This window comes from Corvus brachyrhynchos, unplaced genomic scaffold, assembly GCF_000691975.1.
Source record: "Corvus brachyrhynchos isolate BGI_N302 unplaced genomic scaffold, ASM69197v1 scaffold527, whole genome shotgun sequence".
NCBI classification, from domain to species: domain Eukaryota; kingdom Metazoa; phylum Chordata; class Aves; order Passeriformes; family Corvidae; genus Corvus; species Corvus brachyrhynchos.
In genome coordinates this window covers 55,037-78,342 of record NW_008239051.1, presented here as the reverse complement: position 1 = coordinate 78,342, position 23,306 = coordinate 55,037, and the positions used below count along the sequence as shown (strand labels likewise).

Below are 23,306 nucleotides of genomic sequence, written 5' to 3'. Positions count from 1 at the left end.
TGTCCCCCTATCCCCCTGCCCCATCCCAGTGTCCCTCCCTGTCCCCACAGACCCCTTCCACATCCCCCCCACGTGTCCCTGTGTCCCCCCATGGCCTCCTGTGTCCCTCCCATGTCCCTCCCGTGTCCCCCCAGTGTCCCCCCAGTGTCCCTACCGTCTGCCGGTGACCCAGAGGTCGCTGGCCTGTCCCCACACCAGGTAGTCCTGTCCCTTGCGCAGGTTCAGGCTGTCCCTGCACTGCTGGTGGCTCACGAATGTCCTGCTGCTGCCGGCGGGGTCCTCATCCGTGCCTGGTCACAGTGTCACCGTGTCACCGTGTCACCTCCACCCCCCAAACAGAGCAGCTGTGGTGGCACCACCCCCCGCTGGCACTGGCTGTGGGTGGGCCCAGGTCCCTCTGGCTTTGCCAGCAGCTTCGGGGGTCCCCAACGCACCTGGGTGGCACCGACCCCACCTGGGTGACATCAACTCATTTGGGTGTCCCCAACCCACCAGGGTAACCCCAAACTCCCTTGGGTGACACCAACCCCACCCTGGTGACGTCAGCCCCCTTGCGTGTCTCTAACCCACCTGGGTGTCCCCAAAACCCTTGGGTGACTTCAACTCCCACCTCTGTGTCCCCAGCCCCAGATGACCCTCACCGTGTCCCTCCACGGGGTGGCCTCGTCCCCCTGGAGGTGGCCGTTTCTCCCCCTTGGTGACCTTGTCACACCCGCCCTGTGGTGGCCTTGTCCCCCCCCTTGGTGGCCTTTTCCCCCCCAGAGTGATTGTGTCCCTCCAAGGGTGGCCGTGTCTCCCTGAAGTGGCCGTGTCCCCCTCTTGAGGTGACCTTGTCCCCCCACAGTTCGCATGTCCCCCCATGATGTCCTTGTCCCTCCCAGGGTGGCCTTGTCCCCCAACAGTTCCCTTGTCCCCACCCACGGTTTCCTTGTCCCCCAAGGTGGCCTTGTGCCCCTCCCAGAGTGGCCTTTTCCTCCCCCATGGTGGCCTTGTCCCCCCATGGTTTCCTTGTCCCCCCTGAGGTGACCCCGGGGTGGCTTTTTCACCCTCCTTGGTGGCCTTGTCCCCCCCCCCAAGGTGGCCTTGTCCCCTGCTCGCGGTGGCCGTACCCATCTTGATGACCGACAGGACCTTCATGACGTAATTGTCGTGGGACGGGGTCTCCTCGCGGTCCACCAGCTTCACCTTGTACACTGCCAGGGGACACGGGGACAGCGCTGTCATTCCCGCTGGGGTGGCCCCGCTGTGTCCCTCCCTGCCCCTTTGATGTCCCCAATGTCCCCACCCATTTCTGTCCCCAGCTCCACCCACCATGACCCAATGTCCCCAACGTCCTTGATGTCCCCATTGTCCCCAATGCCCCCAATGTCCCCAATGTTTCCAGTCTCCAATGCCCCCAACCCCCAATGTCCCCAATATCCCAAATGTCCTTGATGTCCCCAATGTCCCCAGTGTCCCCATTGTCCCCAATCCCCCAATGTCCCCAATGTTTCCAGTCTCCAATGTCCCCAACCCCCAATAGCCCCAATATCCCAAATGTCCTTGATGTCCCCGATGTCCCCAGTGTCCCCATTGTCCTTGTGTCCCCAATCCCCCAATGTCCCAAATGTCCCCATTGTCCCCAATGCCCCCATTGTCCCTGCTGTGCCCGCTGTCCCCATGTCCCACCAAAGTCCACTCCAGGCTCGCAGGCGCGCTGGATGCGTTGGTTGACGGTGATGGCCTCGTGTTGCTGCTGCCGGTTGAAGCAGCTCTCTGTGGGGACACAGGGACATCATGGGGACATCATGGGGACATCATGGGGACACAGCCATGACAAGGTCAGGTCCGGCGGGGACGTGTCCCCATCACAGTCATGACATGTGACATCTCATCAATGACGTGTCCCCACCATGGGCATGACGTGTCCCATTGTGGCAGCGATGTGTCCCCACCGCAGCCATGACGTGGGCGATGTGCCCCCGCCGCAGCCATGACGTGTCCCACCACGGCAGGGACATGTCCCCATCACGGTCATGACGTGTGACATCTCGCCATTGTGTCCCACCGTGGCTGTGACTTGTCTCATCCTGGCCGTGACATGTCCCCATCATGACCGTGACGTGTCCCACCATGGCAGGGACATGTCCCCATCGTGGGGGGGACACGTTCCCATCATGGCCATGAAGTGTTCCACCACATCAAGGTGTTCCATCACGGCCATGACATGTCCCCTCATGGCCATGGAGTGTCCCACCCTGCCAGTGCTGTCATCCCATCCCACCCCCCGTGTCCCCGTGTCCCCAGCGTCACCTTCAGCACAGCGACAAACGTCCCCCTGGCAGATCTTGTTCAGTTTCCCTCCCTCCTTGTCCGGGTGGTAGAACCGGGTGCAGCGATCGTCTGTGGGGACATGGGGACATCTGGGACGTCAGGGGACATGGGGGGACAGCAGGGGACATCAACTGAGGCCCAGCAGGAGGTGTGGGGACAGCGCGGTGACATCGGGGTGGGGACGCTTAGCGGGGGAGGAGAGTGAGGGGATACAGAGCGAGGAGATCAGTGGGACAAAAGCACAGGAGGGGACATGGAGGGGACTTCGGAGGGTGTGGGGGTGGAGGGGACCCAAGGATGACCCAGGGCACCCCAGGGTGATCCAGGTGACAAGGGTGACCCAGGTGACCCGGGTGACACACCGATGCTGTAGTAGCTGTAGACGCTGACGGCTGCGGGCTGGATCAGCCCCACCTGGAACCTCTGGTGGGCCTTGAAGGCGAAGCACTCCTGGGCCTTGTGAGACACCTGGGGACAGCGCGGGGACACGGGGACATGGGGGTGGCCCTCAGACAGACTGTGAAGCACCTCCCCAACCCTCCGGTCCTGTCCCCAGCCATGTCCCTGTGCTGTCCCTGGAGCCGTCTCTGTCCTTGTCACCACCTTGAGACTGTTTCTGTGTCACCCACTTCTGTCTCCAACACTGTCTGTCCCCATCCTATCCTTGTCCCCCTCCTGTCCCTGCCCATGTCCCCAACTCCCTCCTGGTCCCTGTCCCATCCTGTCCCTGTCACCATCCCTGTCCTCTCACATCCCTGTCTCATCTTGTCCCTGTCCCCATGTCCCTCCTGTCCCCATTGTCCTCTGTGTCCCCACCTTCATCACCATCCTTGTCCCCTCCTGTCCCTGCCCATGTCCCCCACTCCCTCCTGGTCCCTGTCCCATCCCTATCCCATCTCTGTCCCTGTGCTATCATGTCCCCATTCCTCTCCCATCTTGTCACTGTCCCCATCCCTGTCCTGTCCCATCCTCATCCCTGTCCCCATCCCTTTCCCCACCTCCCAGTTCCCACCCCCGTGTCCCCAGTGTCCCCTCCGTGTCCCCACCTTGTCCAGGTAAATGACGACGTTGCTCCGCTCCGCTCCCTGATCCAGCTCGAACTTGGAGATGTACCTGTCCACCCCCTCGGACAGCTGGGGACACCGGGGACAGCGTCACGCTGGGCACGAGGGACACACGGAGACACGCGGGGACACCAGGGACACCGTGACATGAGGGACATGCAGGGACACGCAGGGACACCGGGGACGCTGTGACACCGGGAACAGGGGACACACAGGGACACATAGGGACACCATGACACCAAGCACGGGGGAGACGCAGGGACACATGGGGACACACCGTGACACCACGGGGACATGTGGAGACAGGGTGACATGGGGAACGCAGGACATGTGGGGACATGTGGGGACACAGAACGGCATCGGGACATGGGGACACACAGGGACACGGTGACACCGGACACGTGGGGACACGCAGGGACAACAGGGATGTGGGGACATGTGGCAGTGTGGGGACATGGTGACACACAATGGCACAAAAACGTGGGGTCCCCTGTCTCACCCAGGTCCCCCTGGGTGTCCCCATGTCCCCACACTGACCCTCCTCAGGTCCTGGACATCCGGCGAGAAGCCCGTGAGCATGGACACATCCAGGATGGACATGGTGGCATCCACGGTGTCCAGGTACCTGTGGGGACAGGGCTGAGGCCACTCCCGCCTGTCCCCAACCACCCCAGTGTCCCCAGTGTTCCCATTCCCAAGGGTCCCCATGGGACCAGGTGGCGGCAGAGCCCTGTGTGTCCCCGTTGTCCCCATCCTTTCCCTGACATCCCTGTGTCCCCATTCCTCTCCTTGTCCCCAATGTCCCCCTCCTTCTCCCTCACATCACTGTCCCCCCAATGTCCCCATTCCCCTCCCTGTCCCCAGTGTTCCCATCCTTTCCTTGATGTCCCTGTCCCCAGTGTCCCCATTCCCCTCCCTGTCCCCACTGTCCCCATTCCCCTCCCTGTCCCCATCCTTTCCCTGATGTCCCTGTCCCCAGTGTCCCCATCCTAACCCTGATGTCCTTGTCCCCAATGTCCCCATTCCCCTCCCTGTCCCCATCCTTTCCCTGATGTCCCTGTCCCCAGTGTCCCCATCCTAACCCTGATGTCCTTGTCCCCAATGTCCCCACTCCCCTCCCTGTCCCCAGTGTCCCTCCCTCGCAGTCCCCTCCCTGTCCCCTCCCTGCCCCCGCCGTCCCCACTGTCCCCACCTGGTGCAGATGGTGATCTTGACAGACCTGATGACATCCTCCTCTTCCTTGCCTGGGTGGGGACAACAAGGGGACCTTGAAGAGGACACGGGGCGCACAGAGGGGAGGCGGGGAGGGGCTCAGGGGGACAGGGAGGGGACAGCTGGGGACTCACCCATGTTCACCTCCTCCACGTTCACGCTCAGGTCGAAGTTGTCACATTTGTTGTCCTTCTCGGGGACCTTGGCGTGGTACACGGTCACCACTGTCATTGTCCCCTTGCCCACGCCCTCGGCCTTCACGGTGAATTCCTCGTTCAGCTTGGTCTGAGGGGACAGGGGATGTTGGGAAGGGACAGGGATGTCCCCAAGAGGAACAGGAAGGGGTGTGTGGGGACATGGAGGGGACATAGAAGGGACAGGGACAGGCAGGACGCGGAGGGGGTGACAGCGTTGCAGAGATAGAGGGGACAGGGATGTTGAAGGACACAGAGGGGACACGGAGATCAGGAGGAGAAGGAGGTGACAGGGATATTGCAGGTCAGTGCAAAGGAGGGGACAAGCTCAGCCTGGGACATGGAGGTGACAGGGACATCCCAGGGAGGGGACAAGGTCATCCTGGGACATCCCAAGTCTTGCAAGGACACAGAGGGGACAGGACACGGAAGGGACAAGGACAACCAAGGCCATGGTGAGGGGGCAGGATGGTGCTGAGACTCAAAGAGGCCCAGAGGTGACAGGGACAGGATGACAGGGTGACATGGTGACAGGGTGCCATGGTGACATGGTGACACGGCACAAGGTCATCCTGGGATATCCCAAGCCTTGCAAGGACACAGAGGGCACAGGATATGGAAGGGACAAGGACAACCAAGGCCATGGTGAGGGGGCAGGATTGTCCTGGGCCATAAAAGTGACAGGGTGACAGTGACAGGGACAAGGGTGCCAGGTGCCAAGGTCATCCTGGGACATCCCAAGCCTTGAGAGGACACAGAGGTGACAGAAAGGACACGAACAACCAAGGCCATGGTGAAGGAACAGGATTGTCCCAGGACACGAGGAGACCCAGAGGTGACAGGGGAAAGGTGCCAGGGTGCCAGGGTGCCAAGGCCACAGGGGACAAGGTCACCCTGGGACATCCCAAGCCTTGAGAAGACACGAGAGAAAACGTGGAACGGACATTGAAGGGACATGGAAGGGACAAGAACAACCAAGGCCATGGTGAGGGGACAGGATTGTCCTGGGACATAAGGAGACCCAGAGGTGACAGTGACAGGGTGACAAGGACACAGGGGACAAGCTCAACCTGGGACATCCCAAGCCTTGAGAAGACACAGAGGTGACAGAACACGGGAGGGACACGAACAACCAAGGCCGTGATGAGGGGACAGGATTATCCTGGGACATGAAGGTGACACATGGCGGGTGCCAGGTGACAGTGCCAGGGACAGGGACAGGTACCTCGGTGGAGCGTGCCACCAGTGCGTTACAGGGGACAAGCTCAACCTGGGACATCCCAAGCCTTGAGAAGACACAGAGGTGACAGAACACGGGAGGGACACGAACAACCAAGGCCGTGATGAGGGGACAGGATTATCCTGGGACATGAAGGTGACACATGGCGGGTGCCAGGTGACAGTGCCAGGGACAGGGACAGGTACCTCGGTGGAGCGTGCCACCAGTGCGTTGCGGTTCTCGATGCGGTACTTGACGGGGCTGGCGCGGCGCGAGCATGCACCAACACCTCCAGCTCCAGCTGCTGCTGGGCCTCTGCGGCCACCTGGTACTGGGCCAGCGCTTGGAACACCAGGATGGTGGCCTGAAGGGACAGCAGGGTCACTAGGGCTTGGGGACAATGGGTGGAGAGCCCACAAGGGCTTCTGAGTGGACACTGGAATCACTGGGGTCACCAGGGCTTGGGGACACCAGCTGTGTGTCCACCTAGTACTGGGCCAGAGCTTGGAACACCAGGATGGGGGCCTGAGGGTCACCGGTGACACCAGGGCTTGGGGACAATGGGTGGAGAGCCCACAAGGGCTTCTGAGTGGCTGAGGGGATGCCAGAGTCACCAGGGTCACCAGGGCTTGGGGACACCAGTTGGAGTGCCCACGAGGGCTCCTGGGTGGCCCTTGTAGCCTGAGGGTCACTGGTGTCACCAGGGCTTGGGGACACCAGTTGGAGTGCCCACGAGGGCTCCTGGGTGCCCCTGGTGGCCTGAGGGTCACCAGGGCTTGGGGACATTGGCTGTGTGTCCACATGGTACTGCGCCAGCGCTTGGAACACCAGGGTCACCCCTGAGGTGACCCCCATGCCCTGAGATGTCCCCAAAACCACAACCCCCATCCCTGTCATCCCCAGGGCCACCAGGTGCCCCTGAGATGTCCCCACGGGTGGCCGGGGGTGTCCCATGTCCCACCTGGGTGGAGCCGTAGCCGCCTCCGTAGTAGTTCTGCTGGGCGAGCCACCGGACCACCGGCCCCGCCAGCTCCGACTTCTTCATGTGCACCAGGGCCAGCAGTGCGTAGGACGTGCCCTCGATGTTGTAGGTGCGGGCATTGCGCTCCTCCCAGCTGGCCCCACCTGCGGCGACAGCGGGGACAACCTCAGACACCAGGGACCCCACAGCCACCTCACCCCGAGCCTAAATTACAACCCCAGGTGAGGTGTCTCCTCTGGAGGATCCAAAACCACTTCAGGAGAACCTCATGAGAACACAAAACCACCTCTTCTGACCCCAGTTTCAACCCTTTGGACCCCAAGGTGAAGGTGTCACCTTTGAGAATGTCAGGAGGACCCAAACCCACCTCCCCTGACCACAGTTTCCACCCCCAGGTGAGGCTTCAATTCTGGAGAACCTCATGAGAATCCAAAACCACCTCCCCTGACCCCAGTTTCCACCCCCTGTTGAGGTGTCACCTTTGGAGAACCTCATGAGGACCCAAAATCTCATAAGGACCCAAAACCACCTCCTTTCACTCCAATTTCACCCCCAACTGAGGTATCACCTTTGGAGAACTTCATGAGGACCTTCTCGCTCTTGAGCTTCCCGGCCAGGGCCAGCGCGTAGGATGCCAGGGCCACCGTGTAGGGCCGGGCCAGCTGCTCATAGCGCCGGGCCAGGAAGTTGGCAGCTTTGTTGATGCTGTCATCCAAGCTCTGGGAATAAAGGACGGAAAATTTGGGATCTCAGGTGGCTTCCATGAGGGCCTGGCACCTCAGGAATGTCCCTGTCCCCATGTGGGGTCACTCACGTTGACGTGGTCCTTGCAGATCTCCCGTGCCTCCTCCAGGGCGATGAGGATGAAGGCGGTGAGGGACACCTCAGGCTCGGCGCCTACGTAGCCTCCCTGGGGGATAAAAAAGAGGGAAAAATCCTCAGGATCGGGGTTTTCCCAGCGAGTTCTGCCCCACCCAACGCTCGGCCATGCCCCGGGAACCCATTCCAAAAATCTGTCCTTGACCAGGCCAAGGGACACCCAAGGGACACCCAAAGAATCCCCAAGGAACACCCAAGGAATGTCTGACCTTCACCTGACCTTCACGCAAGGAACACCCAAGGGACACCCAAAGAACCCCCAAGGAACACCCGAGGAATTCCTGGGGTTCACCTGACCTTCCGCCAAGGAACACCCAAAACCCAACCGAACTTCACCCAGAGAATACCCAAGGAATTCCTGAGCTTCACCTGACCTTCACCCCAGGAAAGTCCAAGGAACACCCAAGGACCATCTGACCTTCACCCAAGCTTCACCCAAGGAAAACACCTCGACTTCACCCGAAGTTCCTCTGACCTTCAGCCGAGGAATACCCAAAACCCACCCAAACTTCACCCAAGGAACACCCAAGAAATTCCTGAGGTTCACCTGACCTCCACCCCAGGAACACCTGAAGCCCACCCAAGACCCTCCCACTCTTCACCTGACCTCCACCTGAGGTCCTCCCAACCTTCAGCCACCAGCAGTGACAGGGTTGAGGTGTCCTCCTACCAACATCTCCTTATGGATGACGGGAGCGTCCTCCTGGAAGACCCCATCCGGCTTCTGCTTGTTGAGGATGAGCCACTTGACGGGGCCGCAGATCTCGCTGTGCTCGATGTCCGTCAGCTTGCGGGCCATGGCGAACACCTTGACCACGTAGGCGGTCAACCTGGGGACGGGGACACCTGAGTGTCGCATCTGGGCCTGTCACCCAGGCCAGGTGGTGGCGGTGGCAGCAGGACCTCACCAGGTGCTGGAGGGGCGTTTGATGAAGGCGGCGTAGGAGCTGTCGGGCTTGCGGAAGGCCAACTGTTGGGTGTAACCTGCGAGGAGATGGACGTTGGTCAACGCAAGGGGTGGCCGGGGGTGGCCTCAGGCCACCAAGGTCCTCCAGCCAGGCTCCTCCGGTCTTTGGTCAATGCGGGGGGCGGCCGGCGGTGGCCTCAGGCCACCAATGTCCTCCAACTGTTGGTCAACCTGAGGGATGTCCAGGGGTGGCTTCGGGCCACCAACACCCTTCAACCATTGGCCAAGAGAAGGAACACCTGGAGGTGCCATCAGGCCACCAGCGCCCTCTAACTGTTGGTCAACACAAGGAGCACCCATCCAAGCAGAGGAAGCCTTGGGCCACCAACCCACTCAGAAGCCCATCCCAGTGCAAACCAGTAACTCCAGAAACCCCAAACTGGTGGCACCCAACCCACGTCTCCAGAGGGGCCATCTCCTGCCCCACCTCAGATGATAGGGACATTTTGTGACCCGAGGGAGGCCACTGAGGGACGTTCCCACCCTTTTGAGGACATTCCCACCATTTTGGGGCTGCTCCCACCTTTCCTGATCAGCTCGATGGCCCCGGCCCGGCGGTCGATGCCGAAGTTCTCCCACTGCATGGTGTTGTCCAGGTAGTGGACGGCGATGACCGTGGGCGTCAGGGCGATCATGTTCTGCTCCCCGCAGCCCGACGGGGTCACGATCAGGTGCTTCAGCTTGGCCCCGTCGATGGCCTTCTCCACGATGATGGACACGGGGTTGCCTGGGCCACAAGGGGACGTGTCACACCCGGAGATGTCCCTCCCACCTGTCCCCTCCCTGGGTTGTCCCCACCTGTGTCCCCTCCCCGGCGCTCACCTTGGATGCTGACTTTGGTCTCTGACTCCGTGTTGGGGACGATGTCCGAGAGATCCGCGGCCTTCACTCGCTCCTCCTGCACCCCCTCTGTGCGACGGGGTGGACATGCGTGACCCCAAATCCTCCCCCTGTGCCCCCCAGAGCTCAACCTTGAGGTGACCCAGCCCCGCCCCACACCAGGGTGTCCCTTGTCCCTCCAGACCTTCCAGGGTCACACCAGGATGTCCCTTCTCCCTTGAAATGCCCCAGCTCTGTGGTGGTGGGATGGGTCTTGGCCCCAAAGATGACCCAGACCCACAGTTGGACTTCCCTTGTCCCCAAAGATGTTCCAAACCCACAGTGGGCCTTCCCTGGTCCCTCAAGATGTCCCAAACCCACCGTGGAACTCCTCTGGTCCCCAGAGATGCCCCAGTGGGACCTCCCTGGTCCCTCAAGATGTCCCAGACCCAGTGGGGTGTCCCTTGTCCTCCAAGATGTCCCAAATTTGCCCTTGGGGGTACATCCTCCATCCCCTGAGATGTCCCAGACCCACAGTTGGACTTCCTGGTTCCTCAAGATATCCCAGACCTGCTCTTGGGGGTATCTTCTCCATCCCCTGAGATGTTCCAGCCCCACAGTGGGACCTCCCTTGTCCCTGAGGTGCCCCAGACCCCGACCCAGGCGAGTCCCCCCGTGGGGCCGAGCTCAGACGCGGTCACTCACTGACTCCCTTCTTCTGTGGGTCCAGCTCAATGATCTGCACCGTCTTCTCCAGCCGCATCCCCTCGGGCTGCCCAGGACAGAGTCCGGTGCTGAAGGTGGGGCTGGGTTTGGGGTCTTCCCCTTCCCAACCCCTCTGGACCGGCCGGGAAAGGCCTCCCAGTATAAACCAGCACCCCCAGCTCAGGTGGACACAGTGGGACACCCCCAGGAGGCCACACTTGGCCATCCTGAGGGGACAATCCTTCATCTCAGGATGAACCACAGAATCACAGAATCAACCAGGTTGGAAAAGACCTTTGAGATCATCGAGTCCAACCTGTGACCCATCACCACCTTGTCACCCTGACCATGGCACCGAGTGCCATGTCCAGCGGCTCTGCTCAGCCCCCTCAGGATCCGGGCTCTGCTCAGCCCCTGCAGGGACGGCGTCCCCACCCCGCCCTGGGCAGATTCCAGAGCCCAGTCACTCTTTCAGTGAGGAATTGTTTTCTGATGTCCCACCTGTCCACCACCTCCCTGGGCAGCCCCTTCCAATGTCCAACCACCCTTTCTGCGAAGAACCTCTTCCTAATGTCCAGCCTAAACCTCTCCTGGCACAGCTTAAGGCTGTGTCCTCTCGTCCTGTCGCTGGTCACCCAGGACAAGAGACTGACCCCCACCTGGCTGCCCCCTCCTGCCAGGGAATGGTGGGCAGTGATGGGGTCACCCCTGAGCCTCCTCTTCTCCAGGATGAACAACCTTGGAGCACGTGTGCTCCAAACCCCTCGTCAGCCTTGTTGCCTTTCTCTGGATCCTCTCCAGCCCCTCAATGTCCTTCCTAAATTGGGGGGCCCAGAACTGGACACAGCACTCGAGGTGCGGCCCAACCAGTGCTGAGTACAGGGGGACAATCCCTGCCCTGCTCCTGCTGGCCACTCCATTCCTGATCCAGGCCAGCTGCCATTGGCCTTCTTGGCCACCTGGGCTCATGTCCAGCCTGCTGTCCATCAGTGCCCCCAGGTTCCTCTCTGCCCGGCCGCTGTCCAGCCACTCTGTCCCCAGCCTGTAGCCCTGCAGGGGTTGTTGTGGCCAAAGTGAAGGACCCAGCACTCGGACTTGTTGAACCTCCCATGGTTGGGTTTGTCCCTTGTCCCCAGCCTGTCCTGGTCCCTCTGCAGAGCCCTCCTGCCCTCCAGCAGATCCACACTCGCTCCCAGCTCGGTGTCATCTGCAGATTTGCTGGTGGTGGACTCAGTCCCTCATCCAGATCATCAGTGAAGACACTGAAATCCACGCTGGCTGGGTCTGATCCCTCGGCCACCCTGTAGGTGCCGTGGGATGGCACTCAGGGTGATCTGTTCCATAACCTTGCCGGGCACCGAGGTCAGGCTGACAGGCCTGGAGTTGCCCAGATCCTCCTTCCAGCCCTTCTTGCCCCCCCCTGTCCTGATCCAGGCCAGCTGCCATTGGCCTTCTTGGCCACCTGGGCTCATGTCCAGCCTGCTGTCCATCAGTGCCCCCAGGTCCCTCTCTGCCCGGCCGCTGTCCAGCCACTCTGTCCCCAGCCTGTAGCCCTGCAGGGGTTGTTGTGGCCAAAGTGCAGGACCCGGCACTCGGACTTGTTGAACCTCCCATGGTTGGGTTTGTCCCTTGTCCCCAGCCTGTCCTGGTCCCTGTGCAGAGCCCTCCTGCCCTCCAGCAGATCCACACTCGCTCCCAGCTCGGTGTCATCTGCAGATTTGCTGATGGTGGACTCAATCCCCCCCATCCACATCATCAATAAAGATATTAAATAAAGATATTAACTCAATAAAGACATTAAATAAAAACACTAAATCGATGAAGATATGAAGCAGGACTGGCCCTACACTGACCCCTTGGGGACACCACTGGTGACCAGAGGTGGCACCATTCCCCACCACACTGAAGAAGGACACAGGGACATCACCGTGCCGGGGACACCTCAGGGACACCACCATCACTCACCACGACTCTGAGCTTCTTCTTGACCCCGTCGCCCACGTACTGGTTGCGGACGGCCGCCTTGACCTCGATGTCCAGCAGGCCGAGCTTGAGGGGGACGATGACGAAGGACACGGTGCGCGAGGACTCGGCCTTCATGCGCAGCACCTGCTGGTAGCGCTGCTTGGCCGTGGAGGGGCTGCACAGGTCGGGGTTGTAGATCAGCTCCACGCGCACCTGGACGGGGACAGTGGGGGGGTCACACGTGTGGTCCGGGGAGGGTCACAACGTCCCCAGAAAATGTCCCCAACTGACCGTGATGTCGTGCAGCCAGTAGTTGTAGAGGATGGCGCGGATCTCCACCTGCTCATTCCTCACCACCGAGTAGGGCAGGCGGAGGTCGATGAAGAAGTCCTTCATCACCGTGATCTCGTAGGGGTCGGCCACGCACAGCCCTGGGGTTAGGGATATGTGGGTTTGGGGTTGGGGGACATCTTGTGTCCCCAGAGGCCTTCAGAGGTCCATGGAAGCCCAGGGAGTCCTCACAAGGTTTAGGGGATCCATCAAGAACTGTGGGATCCGCTCAAGGTTTAGGGGATGCCTCAAGTCCCATGGAGTCCTCCCGAGGTTTAGAATGTTCCTCAAGTCCCACAGAGTCTTCCTAAAGTTTAGGGGATCCCTCAAGTCCCATCGAGTCCTTCCAAGGTTTGGGAGATCCCTCAAGTCCCATGGGGTCCTCCCAAGATTTAGGGGATTCCTCAAGTCGCAAGGAGTTCTCCCAAGGTTTAGAAGATTCCTCAAGTCCCATCGAGTCCTTCCAAGGTTTAGGAGATTCCTTGAATCCCAAGGAGTTCTCTCAAGCTTTAGGGGATCCCTCAAGTCCCACTGAGTCCTCCCAAGTCCCATGGAGTTCTCCCAAGATTTAGAGGATCCCTCAAGTCCCATCAAGTCTTCCCAAAGTTTAGGAGATCCCTCAAGTCCTATGGGGTCCTCCCAAAGCTTAGAAGATCCTTTGAGTCCCAAGGAGTCTTCCCAAGATTTAGGGGATTCCTCAAGTCCCATTGAGTCCTCCCAAGGTTTAGGAGATCGCTTGAATCCCAAGGAATTCTCCCAACGTTTAGGGGAACTCTCAATTCCCAAGGAATTCTCCCAACATTTAGGGGATCTCTCAATTCCCAAGGAATTCTCCCAACATTTAGGGGATCCCTTAAGTTGCATGGAATCCCCCCAAGATTTAGGGGACCCCTCAAGTCCTATGGGGTCCACCCAATGTTTAGAGGATCCCCCAAAACCCAAGGAGATCCCTCAAATCCCAAGGACGGCCACCAAACTTTGGGGCATCCCCACCTCAGATTTTGGAGATACCTCAAATCCCAACAAACCCCTCCAGGTTTTAGGGGACCCTTCAGGTCTCAGGGACCTCTGCCAAGGTTTGGGGGATTTCTTTGACCCCATAAACTCCCTCGTCCTCCATGACCCCATACCCTTGGAAGGGGAGAGGCTGACGGCCAGGACCTCCCAGGTGGTGATGGAGTCCTTCAGGTACACAGGCAGCGTCTTGGCTGAGACCCTGGAGAGGACAGGAGTGACCAAGGGGGTCACGGCCCACCCCAGGCCAGGCTCAGGGGGTGTCACCATGGGACTTCCCTTGTCCCCAGAGATGTTCCAGACCCACTGTGGGACTTCCTTGGAACCCAAAGATGTCCCAAACCCACAGTTGGACTTCCCTTGTCCCCACAGATGTCCCAGACCCCCAACCAGGACCAGAAGCTTGGAGATGACCCCTGAGTGGACCAAGGGGTCCTGAGGCAGCTCCAGGGGGTCAGCAGTGACCTTTGTCCAGATTTGGGGTGACCATAACTGGTCTCCAGAGATGCCCGAGCTGGCCAGGGAGGGGGTGACCATGCCCAGGCTGGGCTGTGGGGTGGGAGGGTTGTGGGACCAGGGGTCCGGGGGTCCAGGCTCACCCCAGCTCGTTGGGCGGCTCCGTCAGCTGCTCCACCTGCCACAGCCAACTCTCGGGGAAGAGGCTCCGCGAGACGATGTCGCTGTCCGACAAGAACGGACTGTCGTCCTCCTGGCCTGAGGGTGGTGACATCGGCCTTCTCGAGCGTGACCTCGGGCCTCCGACCCCTGAGCGGAGCCGGTATCACCCCAGCGCCACCCCAGTGCCATCCCATCACCACCCCTGGTCTTGCCCAAGCAAGGCCACCCAACCACCACCCAAGCGTTGCCCAAAGTTCATTCAAGGGTTGTCCAAAGAGGCCACCCAACCACCACCCAAGCGTTGCCCAACGTTCATCCAAGGGTTGTCCAAGGACAGCACAAGGAACGCCCAAGGGTCACCTGACCTTCACCCAAAGAACACCCAAGGAATGCCTGAACTTCACCCAAAGAAGACCCAGGGAACACCCAAGGAATGACCAAGGAATGCCCAAGGAAAGACCAAGGAACGCCCAAGGAACATCTGACCTTCACCCAAGCTTTGCCCGAGGAAAATGCCTCAACTTCACCTGACCTTCACCAAGGAACACCCAAAACCCACCCGAGACCCTCCTAACCTCACCCAAGCTCCACCTGAGGAACACCCAAGGAATTCCTGAGGTTCACCTGACCATCACCCAAAAACCACCCACAGAATTCTTGAGGTTCACCTGACCTTCACCCAAGAAACACCCAAGGAAAGTCCAAGGAACACCCAAGGAATACCCAAGCTTCACCTGACCTTCACCAAGGAACACCCAAAACCCACCCGAGACCCTCCTAACCTCAGCCAAGCTCCACCTGAGGAACACCCAAGGAACGCCTGAGGTTCACCTGACCTTCCCCCAAGCAAAGTCCAAGTCCAAGGAACACCCAAGGAACACCCAAGCTTCACCTGACCTTCACCAAGAAACACCCAGACCCCACCCAAGACCCTCCCAAGTTCCACCTGAGGTTGCCCCAACCTCCCCCAACCTTCTCCCACCCCCCCTGGCCCAACACTTGCTTCTGGCCAGCCCAGTGCTGGGCGACTGCTTCTGCTGGTCCCGCTTGGCCTTGATGTATCTGCAGCAGTCGAGGAAGGCGCGGACGCAGGACTCGCCCTCCTGGATGTACTCGGTCCTCTGCTCGCAGCTGTGTCCCATCGGGTTGTCCCTCATCCCGTCCTCGCAGCACTTCCGCTCCAGCTTGTCCGAGTACTCAGCCGCTGCCGGACACACCAGGACAGGGCTGGGACCGGCCCCGGTGGCACCAGCATGGGGACCTCGGGGGTGTGGGACACTCTGGTGGCTCTCTGGGATATGGGACACTCTGGTGGTGTTTGGGACAAGGGACGCTCTGGTGGCTCTTGGGGATGGGGGACATTCTGGTGGTCTTTGGGACATGGGACACTTTGGTGGTCTTTGGGATATGGGACGCTCTGGTGGCCCTCAGCGTCATGGGACACTGGTGGTTTTTGGGACATGGGACACTCTGGTGGCCCTCAGGGACATGGGACACTGGTGGTTTTTGGGACATGGGACACTCTGGTGGCCCTCAGGGACATGGGACACTGGTGGTTTTTGGGACATGGGACACTCTGATGGCCCTCAGGGACATGGGACACTCTGGTGGCCTTTGGGACATGGGACATTGGTATTGACTGGGACATGGGACACTCTGGTGGCCCTCGGGGATGTGGGACACTCTGGTGGCCTTCAGGGACATGGGACACTCTGGTGGCCTTTGGAATATGGGACATTGGTATGGACTGGACATGGGACACTGTTGTTCCTCAGGGACATGGGACACTCTGGTGGCCTTTGGGACCCAGGGGATGCTGTGGTGCCACCAGGGACAAGGGACACCTTGGCACCCTCAGGGACAAGGGACACAGGACACCGCAGTGGGACATGGGACACCCGCAGTGTTCCTGGGGACAAGGGACACCCCAGTGCCACCTACCCTTGCTGCCCTTGTACTCGGCGAGTGCCAGCGAGCGGCGCTTGCGTTTGGCAGGCTGGGGACACTGGACCTCTGGGGACAGAGGGGACACAGCGACCCAGGTGTCACATCCCAAAGTTCAAGGTCACTTCCCCATCCCTGAGGTGTCACCTCCTTGAGGTGTCACCTCCCCCATCCCTGAGGTGTCACATTTTCCAGTCCTTGAAATGTCACATCCTTGAGGCGTCACCTATCCCATCCCGTAAGTGCCACCTCCCCTATCCCTGAAGTGTCACCTCCCCTGTCCCCAAGATGTCACCTTCCCTATCCCCAAGGTGCCACATCCCTGAGATGTCACATCCTTGAAGTGTCACCTCTTCCTTCCCTGAGTGCCACCTCCTCCATGCCCTAAATGTCACCTCCTCCACTCCCGAGGTGCAACATCCCTGAGATGTCACCTCCTCCATCCCTGAGATGTCACCTCTCCCATCCTCAAGGTGTCACCTCCTCCATCCCCAAAATGTCACCTCCTCCATCCTCGAAATGTCACCTCTCCCATCCCCGAGATGTCACCTCCTCCATCCCTGAGATGTCACCTCTCCCATCCTCGAGGTGCCACCTCCTCCATCCCCAAAATGTCACCTCTCCCATCCCTGAGATGTCACCTCCTCCATCCCTGAAGTGCCACCACCCCCTGTCCCCGAGATGCCACCACAGCCAGTCCTACCTGACCGCTGGGGGGTGGTGACCTTGACGCTGGTGGCCAGGCTCAGGCCAGCATCCGAGAAGACCCCGACGTTGTCCCTGCCACTGCCCGGGGGGCAGCCGATGTCACTTCTCTCCACCGTGTCCCAAACCTGCACCCACAGGGGACAGCTGTGACAGCCACCGCCACCACCCGGGGGTGACAGGACAGTTCCGACAGCCACTGCCACCACCCAGGGATGATGGGGACATCTGTGATGGCCACTGCCACCATCCAGGGATGGTGGGGACAGGGACAGCCATGACAGCCACTGCCACCACCTGGGGATGGCAGGGATGGGGACAACCGGGGTGGCCACTGCCACTATTCAGGAACGCTGGGGACAACTGTGATGGCCATGGCCACCACCTGGGGATGGTGGGGATGGGGACAGGTGTGATGGCCACCACTTGGGGACACGGGAGATGAGGACATCAGTGACAGCCATGGCCAGCACCCAGGGATGATGGGGACAGCCATGATGGTCACTGCCACCGCCCACACACAGTGGTGATGGGGACAACCATGATGGCCATGGCCACCACCCAGGGATGACAGGGGACAGGGACAGCCGTGATGGCCATGGCCACCACTTGGGGACAGCGGGGACAGGGACAGCTGTGATGGCCACCACCAGGGGATAGCAGGGACGAGGACAGCCATGATGACCACTCCCCCTTGGGGACAGCAGGGAGAGGACACCCGTGATGGCCACCACCAGGGGACAGGGACAACTGTGATGGCCACCGTCCAAGGATGCTGGGATAGCCATGACGGCCATGGCCACCTCCTGAGGACAGTGGGCATAGGCACAACCGTGATGACCACCACCCAAGGATGGTGAGGACAGTCATGACCACCCCTTGAGGACAGCGGGGACAGGGCCACCCACCCTGGTCTGGGTGAGCTTGTTCTTCTTGCTGAGGACGAAGACCCCTTTGTCCACGGCCACCAGCCCCACATGGGCCTTGTGGTCCCCCTCGATGCGCAGCCTCATCGGTGTCCCCGGCTCGTGGATGCGGTTGTCACCTTCTGTCGCCCCCTTCACCACCAGCTGCCACAGACACAGGGGGTGACGTCCCCAGGATGTCCCCAAAAGCCACCTTTGTCCCCCCCCCACCGCAGGGGGGACCCTAAGTCTGGCCCTTCAGGGATGGTTGGTGGCCGTGGGTTTGGGGTCTGGGTCACCACTGGGCCACCAGGGCCACCTGGGCAACCCAGGAGATGTCCAAGCTCTTCATGGAGTGTCCCAAACCACCCAAGTGACACCAAATCCCCACCAGGGGCCACCCAAGGCCCTCAATGTCCCCGCAAAAGCCCCCCCGGTCCCTTAATGTCCTCCAAACTCTTCCAAAGGTCCCTCAAGGACCTCCTAAGCCTCTCAATATCCCCCCCACTCTCTAACGGGCCACCCACACCCCCCCCTCAAGGACCCCCAAGCCCTTCCAAAGGCCCCCAGATCCCTCAAGGGCCCCCCAAACCTTTCCGAGGCCTCCCAGACCCCTGAAGGGTCACCTCAATGACCACCCCAGCCACCACCAAGGCCCATCCAACGCCCCCATGACCCCTTGACCCCCCCAGGCCAGCAGGGGACTCTCACAGTGCCCATGCAGGTGTCCTTGACGTCCACCCAGACGGAGTCGGCCACAATCTCGCCGGGCAGGACGTAGTAATAGGCCACGATGCGGAAGGAGGGGATAAGTTCGGCCGTCACCGGCAGGGTCATGGTCACCAGGCTCTGGCCGGCCTCGTGCCGCTGCCGGCCAGCGCGGAGGATGCGGCCCTTGCTCATGATCTGCAAGAAACACAATGAGCCTGGTGGCCACCTGGACGTCCAGCTGGTCAAGCTCGGGGACCACCGGCCAGCCAGGGGCACCCACCAGGTAGGTGAAGAATGGGACAGAGTTGCGGACGTCGTTGTTGCTGGTCTTGAGGTGGAAGTTCACGGCCAGGTTGTCCCCGGGCTGCAGCTCGGTGGCAGGCACTGCCAGGTGCAAGAAGTTGCCCGAGCCGGCCTGGCTACGATAGGCCTCGGCCGTCATCTGCCGCGAAGCCTGGCGCTCCGGGGGCAGCCCCGCCTGGGCTGTCCGCACCTGTGACGGAGACACGGTGGCACTCGGTCAGCGGGGAGGGGCGTGGGCCTGGGCGGGGTCAGCGTGGAGGGCTTGGCCACCATGGGGGTTCCATAGAGCTCTTGGCCTCCACAGCGGTCTTGGCCACCATAGAGGCCTTGGCCATCATGGAGGTGGATTGGTCATCATGGAGGTGGATTGGTCATCATGGAGGTCTTGGCCACCACAGAGGCCTTGGTCATCATGGAGGTGTATTGGTCATCATGGAGGTCTTGGCCATCATGGAGGTCTTGGCCACCATGGAGGCCTTGGCCATCATGGAGGTGTATTGGTCATCATGGAGGTCTTGGCCATCATGGAGGTGTTGGCCAGCATGGAGGTGTGTTTGCCATCTTGGAGGTCTTGGCCACCACAGAGGTCTTGGCAACCTCAGAGGTCTTGGCCACCATGAAGGGTTTGGCCACTGTAAAGGTTGTGGCCACTGAATAGGTCTTGGCCACTGAAGAGGTCTTGGCCACTGAAGAGGTCTTGGCCATCATAGAAGTTTTGGCCACCATGGAGGTCTTGACCCCCACAGAGGACTTGGCCACCCATAAAGGTCTTGGCCACCCACAAAGGTCTTGACAACTGTGGAGGTCTTGTCTGTCACGGCCTCCCTGCCCCTTCCTGGTGTCCCGGTCCTTGCTGACCATCTCCATGGTCAAACTGACCATCCTCTACCTTGGATGTCTTGGCCACTCAACCACCATGGTCGCCCCAACCTTGGCTCTTGGCCATCCTCAATGCTTTGGCCTCCTTCCCCCTGGCCTTGGCCATTCCAGTTCCTGGTCACTGCTGACCCTGGCCACAGGCCACCATGGACAAGTGACCATGGTGGACACCTCCACCAGTCTCTTTGACTCCTGGTCCTTGGTCACTCTCATGTCTTGGTCAACCCTATTATGTTGGTCATCATGGTCATCTTGACCTTGGACATCCTTGTCCTTGGCTAATGGTGACCAGGACAGCCCCAGTCCTTGGTCACTCTTGTGTCTTGGTCAACCAATTGTGTTGGCCACCATGGTCACCCTGACCTTGGACATCCTCATCCTTGGTCACTCTGGACATCTTGACCACCACAGTCACCTCAACCACGGGATGACCTTGTCCATCCTGGTTTTTGGCCAATGATGAGTGACCAGGATGACCCTTGGCTACCATGGATGTCCAGCCCATCCTGGCCCCTCAATCCTGTTGTCCTGGCCCTTGATGACCACAACCATGGGTCACCCCAGACATCTCAGCCACCGCAACCCCCAGGTCACTTACCCACCCCCTCGGCCACCCCAGCTCCGGTGTCACCCCGGTGTCCCCACTCACCGTGATGGGGACGCTTTCCTTGTTGGCCGGCATGTTGAGGACCAGCCTGGCCGTGCCATCGCGCTGGGTGGACACCTGGCCCTGGAAGCCATCGGCCTGGACGGTGACACGTGGGGCTGGGGACTCGTCAGGGTTGGAGACATAGACCTGGAGGGGACACCGGGGGACATGGGGACATTACGTGGGGACGTGGAGGGAGGGAAGGGCACTGGGAAGGGGCACTGGGAAAGGGCACTGGGAAAGGGTGGTGGCACTGGGCAGGGGCACTGGCACTGGGAAGGGGCACTGGGAAAGGGTGGTGGCACTGGGAAGGGACACTGGGAAGGGACACTGGGAAGGGGTGGTGATACCTAGAAGGGACACTGGGAAGGGACACTGGGAAAGGACACTGGGAAAGGACACTGGCACTGGGAAGGGACACCAGGAAGGGATACTGGGAAAGGGTGGTGATACCAAGAAGGGACACTGGGAAGTGACACTGGCACTGGGAAGGGACACTGGGAAAGGGCACTGGAAAAGGGACACTGGGAAGGGACACTGGCACTGGGAAGGGACACTGGGAAAGGACACTGGGAAGGGGTGGTGACACTGGGAAGGGACACTGGGAAGGGACACTGGGAAGGGACACTGGGAAGGGACACTGGGAAGGGACACTGGGAAGGGACACTGGGAAGGGACACTGGGAAGGGACACTGGGAAGGGACACTGGGAAGGGACGCTGGCACCAGGAAAGGGCCATTCCAGTGACACAGGGACAGTCCACGCTCCCCAGCCCCTCTCAGGTGACACAGGGACATCACCCAGGGACTGACTTTGGTCCCCAAATCTCCTCCACCTCCAGCCCCAGTTGTGCCCTGTCCCCATCCCAAGCCAGGACACCCCAAGGGCCCTGTGCCACCACCCTGGGCCACCACTGTCCCCAAGATCTCACCAACCGTCAGGTCAAAGGGCCTTCCTGGCTTGAAGTACTTGGGCGTGTGGGTGAAGTGGATGTTGTAGGGTGATGTCACGATCTGGATGCCGCTGCGATGGGCCTCCACCATGTCACTGCCTGTGGGGACACCGCAGTGGCCGCGTCACCGGGGGCCAGGGCTCCTTGTCCCCCGCCCCAAATGTCCCCCCATCCTTGCCGTCCCTGTCCCCCTAGTGCCCTTTGTCCCCCATGTCCCCCCTCCACCATGCTGGGCCTTCACCATGTCACCTCCTGTGGGGACAATGGCAGTGGCTGTGGCACCCAGGCCCACCCTGTCCCCTGTCCCAGATGTCCCCCCATCCTCACTGTCCCTGTCCCCCATGTCCCTCTGGGCCACCATGCTGGGCTTCCACCATGTCACAACCTGTGGGGACACTGCAGTGACCAGAGCTCCCTGTCCCCTGCCCAGGGACAACCCATGGGTGGCCTCAGATGTCCCACCATCCTTGCTGTCTCCAACCCCACATGTCCCCAGACCCACGTCACTGCTGTCCCCTCTTTGACCCCCCACTGTCCCTGTCCTCCCAAGTTCCTCATGTCCCCCATGTCCCCCTGGGCCTCCACCATGTCACTGCCTGTGGGGACACTGTAGTGGCCATGTCACCTGGGGCCAGGGCTCCCTGTCCCCCATCCCAGATGTGCCCCAATCCTTGCTGTCCCCACCCGCACACATCTCCAGACCCACGCCACTGCTGTCCCCACTTTGTCCCCCTGTCCCGCCAGTCCCCCGTGTGCCCCCACTGTCCCTGTCCCCCCGTGTCCCCGCGCAGACCTGACTCGGTGATGACAGTGACGGTGACGTAGAGGGAGTGTCCCACGAGCTCCTGGGGGTTGGGGAAACGCTCGCGCAGGTGGGCCATGGACAGCACGGCCTCGGCATCACCATCCTGGACCTGGGGACAGGGGGACAGGGTTGGGACAGGCATGGGGACAGCAGGGGGACAGCACGGCCTCAGTGTCACCATCCCGGACCTGGGGACAGGGGGACAGGGTTGGGACAGGCATGGGGACAGCAGGGGGACAGCACGGCCTCAGTGTCACCATCCCGGACCTGGGGACAGGGGGACAGGGTTGGGACAGGCATGGGGACAGCAGGGGGACAGCACGGCCTCAGTGTCACCATCCCGGACCTGGGGACAGGGGGACAGGGTTGGGACAGGCATGGGGACAGCAGGGGGACAGCACGGCCTCAGTGTCACCATCCCGGACCTGGGGACAGGGGGACAGGGTTGGGACAGGCATGGGGACAGCAGGGGGACAGCACGGCCTCAGTGTCACCATCCCGGACCTGGGGACAGGGGGACAGGGTTGGGACAGGCATGGGGACAGCAGGGGGACAGCACGGCCTCAGTGTCACCATCCCGGACCTGGGGACAGGGGGACAGGGTTGGGACAGGCATGGGGACAGCAGGGGGACAGCACGGCCTCAGTGTCACCATCCCGGACCTGGGGACAGGGGGACAGGGTTGGGACAGGCATGGGGACAGCAGGGGGACAGCACGGCCTCAGTGTCACCATCCCGGACCTGGGGACAGGGGGACAGGGTTGGGACAGGCATGGGGACAGCAGGGGGACAGCACGGCCTCAGTGTCACCATCCCGGACCTGGGGACAGGGGGACAGGGTTGGGACAGGCATGGGGACAGCAGGGGGACAGCACGGCCTCAGTGTCACCATCCCGGACCTGGGGACAGGGGGACAGGGTTGGGACAGGCATGGGGACAGCAGGGGGACAGCACGGCCTCAGTGTCACCATCCCGGACCTGGGGACAGGGGGACAGGGTTGGGACAGGCATGGGGACAGCAGGGGGACAGCACGGCCTCAGTGTCACCATCCCGGACCTGGGGACAGGGGGACAGGGTTGGGACAGGCATGGGGACAGCAGGGGGACAGCACGGCCTCAGTGTCACCATCCCGGACCTGGGGACAGGGGGGCGAGAGTGGGGGCGCGACGGG

At 61.1% G+C, this 23,306-nt stretch overlaps 1 protein-coding gene across 1 annotated transcript in view; it reads right to left on the bottom strand.

Annotated features, from left to right (window-relative positions):
* LOC103619027 (venom factor) overlaps positions 1-23,306 on the bottom strand; it is a 29,056-nt gene that overhangs the window by 1,440 nt on the left and 4,310 nt on the right. Inside the window, 32 exon segments of the mRNA XM_017739067.1 lie at positions 155-290; positions 1,110-1,193; positions 1,669-1,755; positions 2,293-2,382; positions 2,676-2,781; positions 3,360-3,446; positions 3,915-4,002; positions 4,570-4,621; positions 4,724-4,874; positions 6,209-6,279; positions 6,282-6,366; positions 6,964-7,127; positions 7,553-7,703; positions 7,799-7,894; positions 8,534-8,693; positions 8,772-8,847; positions 9,354-9,557; positions 9,653-9,739; positions 10,355-10,421; positions 12,320-12,532; positions 12,611-12,750; positions 13,780-13,865; positions 14,263-14,377; positions 15,285-15,485; positions 16,223-16,294; positions 16,929-17,058; positions 17,839-18,000; positions 18,547-18,741; positions 18,827-19,039; positions 20,378-20,524; positions 21,313-21,428; positions 22,123-22,243. Of these exon segments, the coding sequence (XP_017594556.1) occupies positions 155-290; positions 1,110-1,193; positions 1,669-1,755; positions 2,293-2,382; positions 2,676-2,781; positions 3,360-3,446; positions 3,915-4,002; positions 4,570-4,621; positions 4,724-4,874; positions 6,209-6,279; positions 6,282-6,366; positions 6,964-7,127; positions 7,553-7,703; positions 7,799-7,894; positions 8,534-8,693; positions 8,772-8,847; positions 9,354-9,557; positions 9,653-9,739; positions 10,355-10,421; positions 12,320-12,532; positions 12,611-12,750; positions 13,780-13,865; positions 14,263-14,377; positions 15,285-15,485; positions 16,223-16,294; positions 16,929-17,058; positions 17,839-18,000; positions 18,547-18,741; positions 18,827-19,039; positions 20,378-20,524; positions 21,313-21,428; positions 22,123-22,243 (3,953 nt within the window).